This window comes from Symphalangus syndactylus, chromosome 15 (genome assembly GCF_028878055.3).
Source record: "Symphalangus syndactylus isolate Jambi chromosome 15, NHGRI_mSymSyn1-v2.1_pri, whole genome shotgun sequence".
In the NCBI taxonomy this organism is placed as follows: domain Eukaryota; kingdom Metazoa; phylum Chordata; class Mammalia; order Primates; family Hylobatidae; genus Symphalangus; species Symphalangus syndactylus.
The window spans coordinates 97434726-97451343 of NC_072437.2; the positions used below are offsets into that span (position 1 = coordinate 97434726).

Below are 16618 nucleotides of genomic sequence, written 5' to 3' on the forward strand. Positions count from 1 at the left end.
ATTTTGGGAGGCCAGAGCGGGCAGATCACGAGGTCAAGAGATCGAGACCATCCTGGCCAACATGGTGAAACCCCGTCTCTACTAAAAACACAAAAATTAGCTGGGCATGGTGGCGCGCGCCTATAGTCCCAGCTACTCGGGAGGCTGAGGCTGGAGAATCGCTTGAACCTGGGAGGTGGAGGTTGCAGTGAGCCGAGATCACGCCACTGCACTCCAGCCTGGGTGACAGAGCAAGACTCTGTCTCAAAAAAAAAAAAAAAAAAAAACCTAGAAAAGAAGGCTTCTCATATAGTAGCAATGATGCAAGAAATAGCAGAAATTACGTCAGGTGCAGTAGCTCATGCCTGTAATCCCAGCACTTTGGGAGGCCAATGTAGAAGGATTACTTGAGGCTAAGAGTTCGAGACCAGGCTGGGCACATAGAAAGACCTAGGTCTACAAAATTTTTTAAAATTAGCCGGGTGTGGTGGTGCATGCCTGTAGTCCCAGCTACTAGAGTAGCCAGGTGTGGTGGTGCACGCCTGTAGTCCCAGCTACTCGAGAGGCTGAGGTAGAAGAATCACTTGAGCCCAGGAGTTCGAGGTTACAGTAAGCCAAGATCACACCACTGCCCTCCAGCCTGGGTGACATGGTGAGATCCTATCTCAAAAATAAATAAATAAAATGTAAAAATAAAGAAATAACAAATTCAGCAGTGTGAATAAGAACAAACAGTGTTACTTCCATGACCAGAACTGGGATTATTTCATGTCCCCTGCTCCTTTCACTGGTTTTGGATGCTTCTGCCTTTCAGCAGACACTGGGAGCATATGGGAAATGAGGCTTGTTGGTTCTCAACATTTCCACCTAATATTTACTAACCCACTTATGATGTGTTTCTCTTACAGCCTGTAGATAGCAAGCATTTCCTCTGAGGATCAGGAAGAGAGAAAAATATATGCTGACTTTTATGCTTAGAAAATTGAAAATGACTAGATTATGCCTTTTGTTAATACCATTTTCTAAAGCAAAGTTAATATTGTTTTGCCTGTGTCTGTAAGTGATACTACCTCTTTCTACACAGAACAAGAAACGCCGAGAACGGCGAGACTTGTTAAGGCTACAACTACTTCGAATTTTCGAACTTTTGGCTGACGCTGGTGTAATAAGTGACAGGTAGGGTCAGAATTCTACCGAGTTGCTTTCTTCTCACCAGACTGATCTTTTTGTTTTCTTTCTGTCTCTCTCTTTTGTCTTTTCTTTGTTTTTAAATATAATACCCTTAACTTAGAAAAATCCAAAAAAGCTCGCTTTTTCTTTTTTCATATTTTCTTTAGACTGCATATAGGTTAGGAACAACTTTAGTGTGTGAGCTGTGACAGTGAATCTTAGTTTTCATGAAGCCTGTATTACTTTGACGTAAAGACTGATCATCTAAAAATTTAATTTTCCTTTATTCCAGCACAAATGGAGCCCTAGAGCGGGATACTTTAGCCCTGGGAGCTTTGTTCTTAGAATACGTGGACTTGACCCGCATGCTCCTAGAAGCTGAAAATGACAAAGAAGTTGAAATTCTTAAAGATATCCGGGCACATTTTAGTGCAATGGTGGCCAACTTGATTCAGTGTGTTCCAGGTACGGTGATCCGTTACAAGAAATTACCATTCATGCTTGGAAGCCCATTCGTGTTCTTTATTACGGTGCTTTCGTCTTTAACCCTACTGGCCTTTATGCAGGTCTGGGATGGTATTGTTTATTTACTTCGAGATACTAGGACATATATATGAGAACAGATTGTCATTACTCAGCACAGAGTTGGAAGGGGAATGATAAGTATTAAATTTGGCTTTGTGTGTGTCATTTCTATTCTTTGTTTTGGTTTCCATCTGAAAATGAACTGATGGATTTCCATAGGAAGGAAGTAATTCAGAAGGAACATTCACACAGGCTTCATTTTTTTCACATTGTCTCTGTACTAATCTGTGAACAGGTAATTTCAGCAACATTTCTTCTCTCTGACTGTACCCTACCAACACATTCAATGTAATTCTATAAAGCTTAATATATTTTACATTTGATTAAATATTATATTATGGAGAAAATTATCCTTCACAGAGCAAGTGGGTATGAAACATCTTCATTCTAATAGAACATAGAAAATAAAATAGCTGGTTAGTTTGCTATAAAAAATTATTCTAATTAAATTTTTTGGTATTATTACAAAAAGCCCCTTATCAACTAGTATTTCCACTTTTCACTATTTTGATGTTAATAACCTTCTTACCAATCCTTCTCATCTTCAGCGACCCTAAATTAAGATTTGAGTTTACCTCTTCAGTTAAAGTGAAGTACCTATGTGAGTTTGAAATAGACAGTCTATGCTATTTCCGAGTTCTCTTAAAGATGGGCAGCAGTCAGAAAACATTTAATATGTAAGCAGCAGCTGAGTGGGAAGTGTTGCAATTTTCCCAGGTATTGATTAGAAAAAAATCTCTGCAGGTCCTATTTTTGATCTTTCTTTCCCTCTCTGAGTCAAGGTGCTGCTGGCTGCAACGTGAGGACAGGAAGAGTGCACACTTAGAAAAGAAAATGTGGCTTGACTTTTTAAGTGCATGTTTCATTGCCTAAAGAAAACTGTAGTTAAAAAATGAAGTGGTTCCTTTCCTCAAAATGTAAGAAATATATATAATAGCGATATAGAGTATGTCCAGTCTTGTAACCTCTAAGTGTGTTTTTCTCCCTAGTTCACCACCGAAGATTTCTCTTCCCCCAGCAAAGCCTGAGGCACCATCTTTTCATCTTATTCAGCCAGTGGGCAGGACCCTTCAGCATTATGTTCACTCCTCTGGATCGTTACAGTGACAGAAATCATCAGATTACAAGATATCAGTATTGTGCATTAAAAGTAGGTGACATTGTACTCACGAATGACTTTTGTCAGATGGATGGTCTCTCTCATTAAACTAATAAACATGCCTTAAAAATAAGCTTAAAATAAATAATACAGTATAAAATAGAATAAAATCTAAGCGCACATACAAAAAAATCACATGGACACACACATACATAGCTTTTCTAAGCTCCCATTTTCTTCTCATATTTCTCCTGTATGGGAACCATATATTTTTGCTCCTTTACCCATTATATAGCTGTCTTGTCAATTAACTTTCAACCTAAAAAAGAAAAAAATAGACATCACCTCAAGTTCAAAATCTACCCAGAGCAACATTCCCTTTTTAATCTCCTTCTATCCTAGAAGACTGCCAGAAATAAATTTCCCCCCAACTAGGACTATTCAAAATCTTCAGAAGCATGACTCCTTTACAGCCTAATTTCCTTCAGAAAACTAACTGTATATCAGCTCTGTCATACAACATGAGTTGCTGACTCTCAGGTTACCTTTGCCTCGGTGGAGCTAATTTAAACTATGGCCCTGATAGTCAGTTGGACCTGCCAATTACAAAGTTATTCAAGATCTCCTCTTCTCCTACTTTCCCTTGATTTATCCCTCCACCCACACCTTTAGAGGAACTAAAGTTTATATTTTTCATTTTATTTACCTTTGATTAGGGATTATAATTATTTACTTTCATATTTTTCATATATTTTATGCTGTCTCAGTTCAATACATTAGTCCAATATTTGTCGTAAAAGCAAAATTTGAAAAGCTACATTTATCTTATAAGCAGAATTCACTTGAAACATTGAAGGAAAGCTTATTTTAAATATTGCAAAATGGTTTTTTGGTTTTGAATACTTACTCTGATCATAAAGAGTTGTTATAATTATAAAATTAAATGTCCACAAAGGTAAACTTATGAGTTTTTAATTCTTATGAAAAGAGCCAAATTTGGAATCTGGTATTTTTTATTAAAGCTACTGAAGAATGCTTTAAAAATCTTGGAGAAATAAGTGTGTTTAGAGGGCCCTTATCATTTATAATTCTGACACTTATGTTTTATAAAGTCAATTGGATACCATTAGATCATTCCAAGTTTCATTTCCATGTCTTGTTGTGTTTTTATCATCAGGCAATGTCAGCAGTACTGTGCTGTGGCCCTGTCTTCGACAATGTGGGCCTTTCCCCAGATGGCTACCTATATAAATGGCTTGACAACATTCTGGCTTGTCAAGATTTACGAGTAAGTATAGGCAAAAATACATTGTTTTTAAATGTCTTCTGTGTTCTGCCTCAGTTGAGTTACTGAGATGTATAAGCATTGTTCACAATACCTCTTCACACATCAGCCACACAAGTATAGATTTATGTGTTGTTCACTTTACACTATGATACATCAAGATAAAAAAGATAGTAACATTTATCAAAACTGACCATAAGCTGGGTCATAAAGCAAATCTCAGCAAAGGTTACATTAGTGAAATGATAGAGACTGTGGTCTCTAATCAGAGTAGCATTAAGTTGGTATTCAATTCAATAACAAAAAGATAATTTTTAAAAATACTTCCTGATAACCAGTGAGTTGAAGAATAAATTACTATGGAAACTGGAAAATATTTTTATCTGAAGAATAATGAAAGTACTATATACTAAACTTGTGGGCTGTAAGTAAAGCCTTTCTTAGAATAAAATGCACAGCCTTAAACACATATACAAGGGGACTTCAAAAAGTTTTGTGAAAGAATAGAATTAAAAGATAAAAATTTTAAAAATATATTTCTTAACGTAATCTCCATCAAGGTCAAGACATTTTTTGAAGTCTTTGCTTAATCCATGCCTAAAGAATCCATCCCAGAACTAAGTCCTGGAAACTTAACCATGTCAATGCCACGTTCTCTACATTATTACCTGAAGAAAATTCAGTGGCTTTTAGAGATTTTTTTAAGATTAGGAAACCAAAAGAAGTCAGAAGGAGCCAAATCAGAACTGTAAGATGGATGCCTAATGATTTCCCATCAGAACTCTTGCAAAATTGCCCTCATTTGATGAGAAGAATTAGCAGGAGCATTGCCATGGTGAAAAAGGACTTTCTGGTAAAGTTCTCCCAGGTATTTTTCGGCTAATGCTTTGGCTAACTTTCTCAAAACACTCTTATAATAGCAGATGTCATTGTTCTTTAGCCTTCCGGAAAGTCAACAAGCGAAATTCCTGGAGCACCCCAAAAATCTGTTGCCATGACCTTTGCTCTTGAATAGTCCACTTTTGCTTTGACTGGACCACTTCCATCTCTCGGTAGCCATTGTTTTTATTGTGCTTTGTTTTTAGGATAGCACTGGTAAAGCCACGTTCCATCTCCTGTTACAATTCTTTGAAGATCTGTAGAATCTTAATTCCATTTGTTGAAAATTTTCATTGAAAGCTCTGCTTGTCTACTGCTGATGAGTTTTGGTGCCCGTCACATGAAACATTTGCTAAAGTTTAATTTTTCAGTCAGAATTGTATAAGCTGAACCAATCGAGATGTCTGTGGTGTTGGTTATTGTGTCTGCTGTTAATCGTCAGTCCTCTTTAATTAGGGCACAAACTAAATGAATTTTTCCCTCACAAATTGGTATGGATGGTCTACCACTGTGGGCTTCATCTTCAACATCATCTTAAAACAGGTTTTCTATTTGTAAACTGCTAATGTCTTTGGGAGAATTGCCCCTATACATTTTTTGTAAAGCAGCAATGATTTCACTATTCTTCCACCCAAGCTTCACTATAAATTTGATGTTTGTACTTGCTTCAATTTCAGCAGGATTCATGTTACTCTGATAGGGGCTCTTTTCAAACTGATATCTTCTCCTTCTTAGTGCCTCAAACTAAATTCTGTTCAGACATGATATAACAAGTTAGCACAAGTTCATTTTGGTGCAAAAAAGTTTTAATCCATGCATAATTTTTTCATAATATACATTTTCCATGAGCTTTCTGAAGGCTCTCATATTAAAGAGAGAAAAGGTGGATAATCAATGACCTAAACATCCATCACAAGAAGTTAGAAAAAGAATAGAATATCAAACTCAAAAACAGTACCATGAAGGAAATAATAGAAATAAGAGTAGAAATTAATGAAAGAGAAACAAATTAATGGTAGTGATCATTAAACCAAAAGTTGAATTTGTTAACAATACTAAAAAAAATCATAAATCCGTGGCAAGTTCAATAAAAAAAGAGGGAGTGACTTTCTTTAAAGTGTTAAAAAAAGAAAACTATAAAACCAGATGGCTTTGCTGATGAATTCTACTGAACATTTAAAGAAAAAATTGCATGGATTCAATGCAAATTCTTAAAGAGAAAACAGATGAAGAGGAAATACATCCCAGTACATTTTGTGAAACCAGAATAACCTTGATAATAAAACAAGAAAAGGTTGTAGCAAGAAAGAAAAGTAAAAGGCAGCCTCATTCATGAGATTGTCTCTAATACATAGATACAAAACTTTAAATAAAATATTAGAAAATTGAATTTAGTGATATAGAAGAAAGATGATTTACCATGGTCAAATTGGGTTTATTCAAGAACTGTAAGGTTGGTTAATATTCAAATGTCTGTCAGTTCATTCATATATTAACTATATTCACAGAATCTCAAAAACACGATCTCAGATGTAGGAAAAGCATTTGATAAAGTTCTACATTTATTCATGAGAAAAACTCCTGACAAAACTACAAATAGAAAAGAACATCCTTAGTTTGACAAAAGGCACCTTGAAAAAAAAACACCCTATGAGCACCATATTTAATATAAAATATGTAAACATCATATTTCATAGTTAATTTGAAAGTGTTCTCTCTGAGATTAAAATGGCCAAGGAAGCTTACTGTCACCACCTCTATCAACATCATACTGGAGATCCTAGCCAGTGGAGTAGGAAAGAAGAGATTATAAAGAATAATAAAACATAAATAAAACTCATTGTTCACAGGTGACACAATTGTGTGTGTAGGAAATTCCAACAAGTCTTTAGATAAAGTGTTGGAATTAATCGGTGAATTTAGCCTGGTTGCCATATGAAAGGTCAAAATTAAAAATCAATTATATGTTAGTACAGCAACGATGGGGAGCTGGAAAAATAAATTTTTAATTATGCCACTTATAATGGCATTTTAAAATTAGGAATTAACATTAAATACTTAGGAATAAACCTAACAAAAATGTGCAAGGCCTCATACATAGAAATATATAAGGCATTAATGAGAAAAATTAAACATCTAATAAATGGAAGAATATACCATGCTATTGAAGTGGAAGATTCACTATTGTAAAGAAGTCAGTTCTCCTCCAGAATGATTTATGGAGACAATGCAATTCCAGTCAAAATCTGAGCAGGATATTTATGACAACTGAAAGTTCCTTTCAGGACCAGAAATAGCTAAGATAATTTTGAACACTATGATCAAAGTGAGAGGATTCACTTTAGCAGAAACCAATACTTATTATAAACGTATGGTCATTAGAACACTGAACTATTGACCAAGAATAAGTATATATACCAATGGAGTAGAATAGGGAGGCCAGAAAATTATGCATGTATTATGTATATGCACACATTTTTTATTTCAAAGATGGCACTGCAGACCTATGAGAAAAATGGTTTTTTTCCAGTAAGTAATTTGGGGTCAATTGGATAGCCTTACTGAAGGAAAGAAAGAAAAAGAAATTTGACCCTTTCCTCACACTTTACAAAAATTCATTGCAGGTGGATTGTAGATCTAAATGTAACAGCTAAAATAACAGTCTCTAGAAAATAACCCAGAAGAATATCTTCATCCCTGGGGTTACAGTAAGATTTCTTGAGCAGAATGCAAAAATTACTAACCCTAAGGAAGAGCTATTAACTTTTATTCACCAAAAGACACCATTAAGAGTGTGAACAGGCTAGCCATAAAGTGAGAGATGTCTATGACACACAGTCAGCAGAGGGTTCTTATCTAGAATATATAAAGGACCCCTACAAATAAATAAGATAAATACAGACTCAATAGAAAAATGAGCAAGAAACTTAAGCAGTTCACCGAAGAGGTTATCTAACTGACCAGTAAACATAAGAAAAGTTTCTCAAGCTCATTAATAATCATGTATCTTAGTCCATTCAGGCGGCTATAACAAAATATCATAGACTAGTGGCTTATGAACAACAGAAATTTATTTCTCACACTTTTGGAGGTCAAGAAGTCCAAGGTTAACGTGCTGGCAGATTTATGTCTGGTGAGGGCTTTCTTCCTGGTTCATAGGCAGCAGTCTTTTTGCTGTGTCCTCACTTGACATAAGGGACAAGGGAACTCTCTGGGGTCTTTCTTATGAGGGCACTAATCTCATTCACAGGGGCTCCCCACCTCATGACCTAATCACCTCCTAAAGGCCCCACCTCCAAATACCACCACCTTGGGGGTTAAGATTTAAATATGAATTGGGGGTTGGGGGGATACAAACATTCAGTCTATAGCATGAGGGAAATGCAAATAAAAGCCACAGGAGACAAAATTATATACCGTATAATTCCATTTATATAGACCTCAAAAACTGCCCATACTGACGAGTAGTGCTAGAAAGTCAAAATAGTGGTTTCTCCTGGGTAGGAAAGACAGGCTGGTGTTTAAGAGAGTGCCCAGGGGAGGGTTCAATGGTGCTGGCAATATTCTGGTTTTTGACCTGGTAGTGATCATAGGAGGGTGTTAAAATGACTCATGATATACATAGGAATTATATACTATTTCTGTGTATTTTGTACCTCAATATAAGTTTCTGAAGTACAATAAAAGCTTGATTCTTCTCTCAAGTCTAACTTTTTAAAGACATGTTTTTTGTTGTTGTTGTTTTTGTTTTTTTGTTTTTTGAGATGGAATCTCGCTCTGTCCCCTGGCTGGAGTGCAATGGCACGATCTCGGCTCACTGCAACCTCTGCCTCCCGGGTTCATGCCATTCTCCCGCCTCAGCCTCCCGAGTAGCTGGGACTACAGGCGCCCGCCACCACGCCTGGCTAATTTTTTGTATTTTTAGTAGAGACATGTTAAGTCATTTGCAATAATATCATCAGCTTTTATCTGCTGCTAATTACTTAAAGCCAGTTGGGGGAAACTAGGTTGAAGATGTTTGACCATCCAGTTAGAATATCACTCCCACCTAGGCCCAAACCCTGTAAGTGAAAAAACATAAAGAAGCCAAAATCTTGCCTTTTCCTCCTGGCTTCAATTGGCAAGAAGAGTGAACAACTTTAAGAGGAGGCACCAGAACGTTACTTTCTTTTTTTTTTTTTTTTTTTGAGACAGAGCCTCACTCCATTGCCCCAGCTGGAGTGCAGTGGCGCCATCTCAGCTCACTGCAACCTCTGCCTCCCGGGTTCAAGTGATTCTCGTGCCTCAGCCTCCCCAGTAGCTGGGATTACAGGCGCACAACACCATGTCCAGCTAATTTTGTATTTTTAATGGAGATAGGGTTTCACCACATTGGCCAGGCCGGTCTCAAACTCCTGACCTCAAGTGATGCGCCTGCCTGGGCCTCTCAAAGTGCTGGGATTACAGGTGTGAGCCATCACTCCAGGCCAGAATGTTAGTTTCTGAGAAGAAAGTAACATATGTAGCCTCTAGGCACCAGGCTTCTCCTGGACAAATGTGCATATTCACTGACCATCTAGTATTTGAGAGTAGCTTCAGGCATCATCGATTCAGCATCCTATTAATTCTATCTAGTATGATTTTTTAATTAAAAAACTTTGAGTAAGAAGAGTCTATTGAGACTGTATTTCTTTTTGTGATATAGGCCGCTAAGCTTCACGCAGCATATTTAGTAACCAATCTTCATAATCATATTTCCTCTGATTTTTTCCTTAAGAGACTTTGTAGTAGGAATAGACATTGATACACAAGCATACTTCATATCTGCCACTATAATTATCACTATTCCTACTGGCATCAAAATCTTTTGGTGAGTGGCCACTCTGCATGCATGGTGGTAACATCAAATGATCCCCCACAATACTCTGAGCTAATACATAGAGGATATCCTTTTGTATATTGGATTTTTTAAACCAAATACATGTATTTTTCAGAAATATTTTAAATGCAAAAAAATTTGCCAATAAAGTCTTCATCCTTTTTTTTTTTTTTGAGACCTGGTCTCACTCTGTCACCCAGGCTCGAGTGCAATGGCATGATCTCAGCTCACTGCTACCTCCGCCTCTCAGGTTTAAGTGATTCTCCTGCCTCAGCCTCCTGAGTAGCTGGGACTACAGGCACCCACCACCATGCCCAGCTAATTTTTTCTGTTTTTAATAGAGATAGGGTTACACCATGTTCGAGGCCAGGCTGGTCTCGAACTCTTGACCTCAGGTAATCCACCCACCTCAGTTTCCCAAAGTGCTGGGATTACAGGCGTGAGCCAACACGCTCAGCCACTCCTTTTCAGAGGTAAAAATTGAGAATAGGTGGACCCTATGTAACAGACTTACATGATCAAATTTAATGTATACATTTCAGATTTCTGTTGCGACATTATACTCTCTTGAAGAATATGTGACATAAAAATTAACCAAAATAAGGCCGGGCGCGGTGGCTCACGCTTGTAATCCCAGCACTTTGGGAGGCCGAGGCGGGCGGATCACGAGGTCAGGAGATCGAGACCACGGTGAAACCCTGTCTCTACTAAAAATACAAAAAATTAGCCGGGCGTGGTGGCGGGCGTCTGTAGTCCCAGCTACTCGGAGAGGCTGAGGCAGGAGAATGGCGTGAACCCGGGAGGCGGAGCTTGCAGTGAGCCGAGATTGCGCCACTGCACTCCAGCCTGGGTGACAGAGCGAGACTCCGTCTCAAAAAAAAAAAAAAAATTAACCAAAATGAAAGCTCAGTCTTCCCTTTCGTTTTACTCAGTTTATATTGACTAAGCTTTATCTGTATCTTTCTCTAGAACATTCTTTCGTCAAATACGAATAATATTGATTTGCTCCATGTATTCAGGTTCATCAACTTGGCTGCGAAGTTGTTGTCTTGCTACTGGAACTTAATCCTGACCAAATAAATCTTTTTAATTGGGCAATTGACCGATGCTACACAGGTTCCTACCAACTTGCATCTGGCTGCTTCAAAGCCATAGCAACTGTGTGTGGAAGCAGGTATGAATTTTTATAAGCAGTGATGAGTGGCAAGTATGTTTAGGGTTACTTTTTGTGATATGAATGACGGAGAGCTGTTTTGCAACTATATGAGCAAAGTAAGTTCTATGAGAATGTAAAATGTTCTGTATGTCCCCAGCAGGTAAACTACTCCCTGTAAGGTTGCAGTTCCATTGGTTTTTCTCATTTTATCATGAAATCATTTGTTGTTATAGTACCTTTCTTTTTAATTGCCTGGAAATTCACAGTCAGGTATTACAGCAGGATTTGAAAATGACAAAGAAGATACATTATAGGAATTAAAGGAATGTCTAGAAATGTTTATAACAAGGGTGAACTATAGCCCATCAGCCATCTTTACAAAAAACCAAACCCAGGAAGTGGCCTAAAATTTTTAAACTCACTTTATCCAAAACTTCAGAAAGGAAAAAAAGAAAAGAAAATGTGGCACCAAAGGTTCTATAGATTACACTTTTAAAACCATTACCTTTGTTATATAAATCAGTTATTCAGTGTAGCCATGCAGCATGATTTATGTGCTGAAATAAGTTCATAGCTACCATGAAAGGGTTAATAAAGGTTCTCCAAGTTGCATAAGCTATTCCCAAGAAAGAGCTTATGTATCAGAAAAATTGAGGGAAACCAGCTCGTTTATTTTTGAAAATATTCATATAGACTGTCAATTTTCCTTTTTAATTAAATGTTGCACTTTAAATAGCTATCTTGAGCTACCAGATCAAGAGAATAAAAGTGAATTAGTTTTAAATTCCAATCTCTTATAGGTCTAAGTTAATAAGAGCGATATTTTGGAAGACGTCTACTTTCAATAAACCTAAAGTGAACATGCTATTTAGAGAGATAAGTTTCTCCTTAAAATTTTTATCTTTCTTTTATAAAGATAGTAGATAACATTTCATATCTAAAGCTTTCAGCAGTAGAGATTTTATTATAGATTTTAATATCCATAAAAGTTAGAGCAAATGAATATAACCTAAATTGCCTGATTTTCCATCAAGTTTTATTTCCTGTTATAAGCATTACTAAAAAATATACTTTAGGACATTACCAAAAGAACATTGTTACAAAAATCTCTTTGTCCAGAGTGCTTTTTTTTAAATTTTCAGATATTTCAACATTCTAAAAATAAAGTTTCATTCACATGACCCTTTGATTTTAAAAAATATATTTAGAATCTATGGCTTGGACTTCTTTCTTTGACAAAAATAAGTTTCACCTCTTTGCTACCCTTCTCCCAGTGAACTTGGCTTGAACTATCCTAATCAAATTTATTGTATTGCATGGCCATCTCACAAAATATTACACTGCATTTCTCTGAATAAATCTAGGTACTTTTCCTTAGGGAGCACAAATAAGTGCTTAATAAATTTAACAACATAGTCTCAATTTCAATAATATCTCTAGTCACAAAAATATTAGGTCATAAAACCTGCTATGTTCCAAGTATTTTTTAAGGTATCGTTGTACACTATCTTGGTTTCTTAGACAAATACTACATATCTATTTGCATTCATGACACTCATCGATTCTGAAGGAAGGGCAGAGGGCAGGAGAATACAATGGCTTGAACCCAACTGTCCAGATAGTGACCAGCGTTTCTGCAATTTCTCAACACAGGGCATGTTCAGAATTTAAAATTTCAGCTGTTGCCTAAATTTGCTCTTTCCACATAAATTCTCAGCCTGTGTGTAGTCTAGACAGGCCTCCAGAGAGGCTTGAGCAGTCATTGTGCTTGTGTTTGCAGTACTTTTTTCCAAAACCAATTGTGATATTTTCAGCTCTTGCTTGATTTGTCTTCTGTAAGTTTGCTTCTAAAAAGCAACTGAAGACCTTATGAAATATGTTTCTCAAAAGTTATATGCAAACTGAATTTTATTTTAAGTTTCTCAAACAAGTTATCTACACAGTAACTCCTACAAGTCATTTTCTAAAGCAAAGAATTCTTGTAAAATAAATAATGATCTCCTTTTCAAATAGGAATGATTATATCTTGGATTTATTTAGAGGAATATGACAGTTTACAAATACATTTATTTATTAAGAAACCACTCATAATTGACTTTAAAATGCCTAAAAGATTAAATTTTTAAAAATGTTCTTGTTGATTTAAATTTTCTACTTTAGCTTTAGAAAAGAGGATTTGCCATTTTTGTGTAATTAATATATCAGTGTTCATTAGCTGTGGCAATGGGGAAAAATGGTTCTCTACATCCTTCTTTTTGGTTACTTTTCCAGCAGTAAAGGACTGTGTGTGAGTGTGAGTGTGTGTGTGTGTGTGTGTGTGTGTGCTGTGAACTTACTGTTCTCTAGTCAAAACTCTACAGCTATGCCATGCTATGACTCTGGTGATATTAGGAGATAGAAAGTCAGAACAGAACTTGAATAGGACCAAAGGAAATGAGGATAAAGGTAGAAAGTGATGGTAGAACTGGCAGTATTAATTTTGCAAAATTTTTCATAAAACATGTTAATATATTTGATTAAAAGCTATTAGATACAGCTCACTACTATAATTTAGTACAAAAAATTGCTTACTTGTTAGGCAGCTTTAGTTCAAATAACTATTTGGCTTCTGTGTGTGTCCTAATTAATTTTTCCCTCACTCCAAATGAGATTAGAATAAGATAGATAAGGAAATTGAGAAAGAAACTAAATGACTTTCCAAGGTTATAAATCAAGGTAAATTGTGTATTAAGAGTATAGGCCATTTCCAATCACTAGCTTAACACACCAGAATTCTCTTCACATTTTAATTAAATACTTAAGAATTTCATTATTTTTACTTTTACCTTCCAACACACTTTTAAAACGTGTTTAATAGATGTTTTAGAATTGTGTGTAAGAACAAAGTGCAAAGTGTTGATTTTTAAATAATTTTGTTGGATTTATTTTCAGTGGTGGTTTTTGCTGGCATTGTTTGTATGTTTGTTTTTCTTTAAGTTAACTTTCTATAAATCTTCCTAATTTAAGTCAGGCCTAGAAAACTTGAATTCTTAAAAGTAAATGCCTATTTCTTAAGGGAATATTATCCATCTATCAACAAGGAAGACAGGCAAAGCTTATGATTCGTAAGTCCCAATCACACTCCCTAACTGATGATAAATAGCCCTATTTGGTTGTGTCAGCCATCTGGAATATTTCAGGAGAGCAGAGTTGGGAATCTGGGCTCCAGAAACATACCGTGTTGGGTTCAAATCCTCACTCCACCTCTAATCAAGCAGCTGTGTGTTCTTGAACAAGTTACTGCAGATGCCTACCCACTAGTAAAATAGGGCTGATGATAGGGTTAGAGTAATGATTAAACAAAAACAACCCGTTGGCCTAAGGCCTAACAAATGGTAAATACCCCATAAATAATGTTATTCAATAGTTGTTGCAGGAGAACAGCTGTGAAGTAATCCCCTCAATTAACCAGTAAAATATTTCTCTTCAGAATACCTCAGAACCATCTTGAGCTTTGTCACATAGTACTAGGTAAGCCAGAGTAGCGGACATTTCCCAAATTCTTCAACATCTCCTCTCTTCTAGATAGTTTTATTTCTTGTTTACTTTTTGAGTCATATCTACCTCCCATATTTATTTTATCATTTGATTTTTATTTGGTATGATCACAGCTGTCTTTTACCCTTGCTCTGCCTATGCTGAATAATTAAATATTGAAAGGTATAAGATTCTATTTCTCAGCCTGTTTTCAACATCTAAGTACAGATACTTTATTTGTACTCTTTCGCTTATTTGAAATCTCTCTCATTGTTTCCTCCTCTGGGTTTCTTTCATTTTCTGGATCTGTTATTCCTTTCAATGTTGTTGCTCATAAATTTAATAGCTCATTCTTCAACAACAAAATAAATGCTCTGATTACAAGGTCAGGTGTATGGCCCTGCCTAGTAAAAGGGAGGCTTTGTCTGCCCCTTTCCTACCTTTAAATCTGCAGTGATCCAGCAATATATTTGGTTCATGTATATGCATATTTGTATATATATAAATGTATTAGTGTTAAATTCCAATGTCAGAAGACAGAGACGTAGGTAAAGCATCTCTGCTACATAAGGCTCAGAAGGGAGTTTCCTTTCTACTTTTATAGGCAGAAAGGTCTGTTCCGAGATACAGCAATTTCTAACAATTCCAAACTACACTGGCTATGAAATGCACTGTTGTGGGCTGTCTAGGAGACTGAGAGCATTGTGGATAAGAGCTTGAATTCTTTGAAGTCAGACTTATCTCGGAGTCTGGGCTCCACCACTTCTACATGACCTGAAGCAAATACTTTTCTCTAGGCCTTGCATGCTTGTTGTGAAGATTAAGTAACAAATCTGAGTAAAGGTCTTGGCACAGTACCTGGCACAAAGTAAGCACATAATAACATCAATGTCACCCGTCATTCAACATCATTCTTGCACTCATCATCATCACCACCATCATCTGGGGGTAGTTCCCCAATTTTTCATCAGACCCAGCAAACTTAGACTGTGTTTATTTAAAAATACAAGTTACAGAAAAATAATCATTTTGGAGTAAAAATTAATAAATCTATTTTGGATGGCAATATATCAGTATGTACCAAAATTTTAAATGTGCCCTTTGACCTTGCATGACCTCTCTATGAATTTTTTCTAAAGAAAGGCCAGCACATTTGGTGTTTGTGGCACTATAATAATGAAAAAGTGAAAACAGTCTAAAATGTCTACCAGTACATGTCAAAAGTCGGATTTCCCAGGAAATAGACTGAGATGGATATTTGAATGCAGGACATTTATTAGGGTGGGCCCTTGGGGTCAACATTTATGGGGAAATGAAGGAATTAGGACTGGGAAGAGAAAAGAAACCTCAGTCATTCCCACTAGGGCTGCTGTTGGGGAACAGATATGACCTTGACCTAGGCAAACCTCTGTTTGAAGGCAGTTCCCAGAGAAGGCTTCAGATCAAGGATTCAGCTGCCATCAGTTTAGCTGGAGGATTGAATGTCTCCATCTTGAAAGAAGGATCTAGGTGGCACACCACAGTACGCATTACAAGAGTAGTTGTTTATGATATGTTCCTAGAATGGAATATGTGGCAGCTATTAGGAAGACTGAAGTGAGCATTATAGTTCAGTGAAAAAGCAGATCATCAAACAGTATAGACAGGTGGTGTAATCACATTTATGTTTAAAACCCTGTGCTTTGAAGGAGAGGTATTTTGATGCAAAGGTCTGTATACAGACTTGGAAGACAGCTGAAATATCAAAATGTTGACAGTAATTGCCTCTTGGATAAGATTAACAATTGGGAGAATGAAAGGACATGAGATACTTCTACATTTTATTCTATTCACTTACCTGCAAGCAACATCAACTTGCAGCCCTGTGAGTGAACCATCTTCAGGGCGGACCCTCTAGCCCTATGTGTTGCTTGAATCTTTTAGAAGAAAAATATATTTATGTCATAAAAATTAATATTCAAGTAATGTTAAAAGTGGAAAAACTTTTTCATGTGTTTAACCAATTCTTACTATAATTTCTCGCTGAACTTAATGTTAAATGGGATGTGTTCATAGTAGGACATGCCTTTCTGGAAGGGTGATTGTCTCATT

General features: G+C 36.4%; 1 protein-coding gene across 4 annotated transcripts in view; it reads left to right on the top strand.

The window, feature by feature from the left end:
• Nucleotides 1-16618, top strand: part of FRY (FRY microtubule binding protein) — a 453339-nt gene that overhangs the window by 341323 nt on the left and 95398 nt on the right. For all 4 annotated transcript variants that reach the window (XM_063619275.1, XM_055244887.2, XM_055244886.2 and 1 more), the window contains 5 exons: nucleotides 1064-1155; nucleotides 1442-1614; nucleotides 2724-2884; nucleotides 4011-4121; nucleotides 10875-11029. In XM_063619275.1, coding sequence (XP_063475345.1) covers nucleotides 1064-1155; nucleotides 1442-1614; nucleotides 2724-2884; nucleotides 4011-4121; nucleotides 10875-11029 — 692 coding nt within the window. The remainder of the gene's footprint in view (nucleotides 1-1063; nucleotides 1156-1441; nucleotides 1615-2723; nucleotides 2885-4010; nucleotides 4122-10874; nucleotides 11030-16618) is intronic.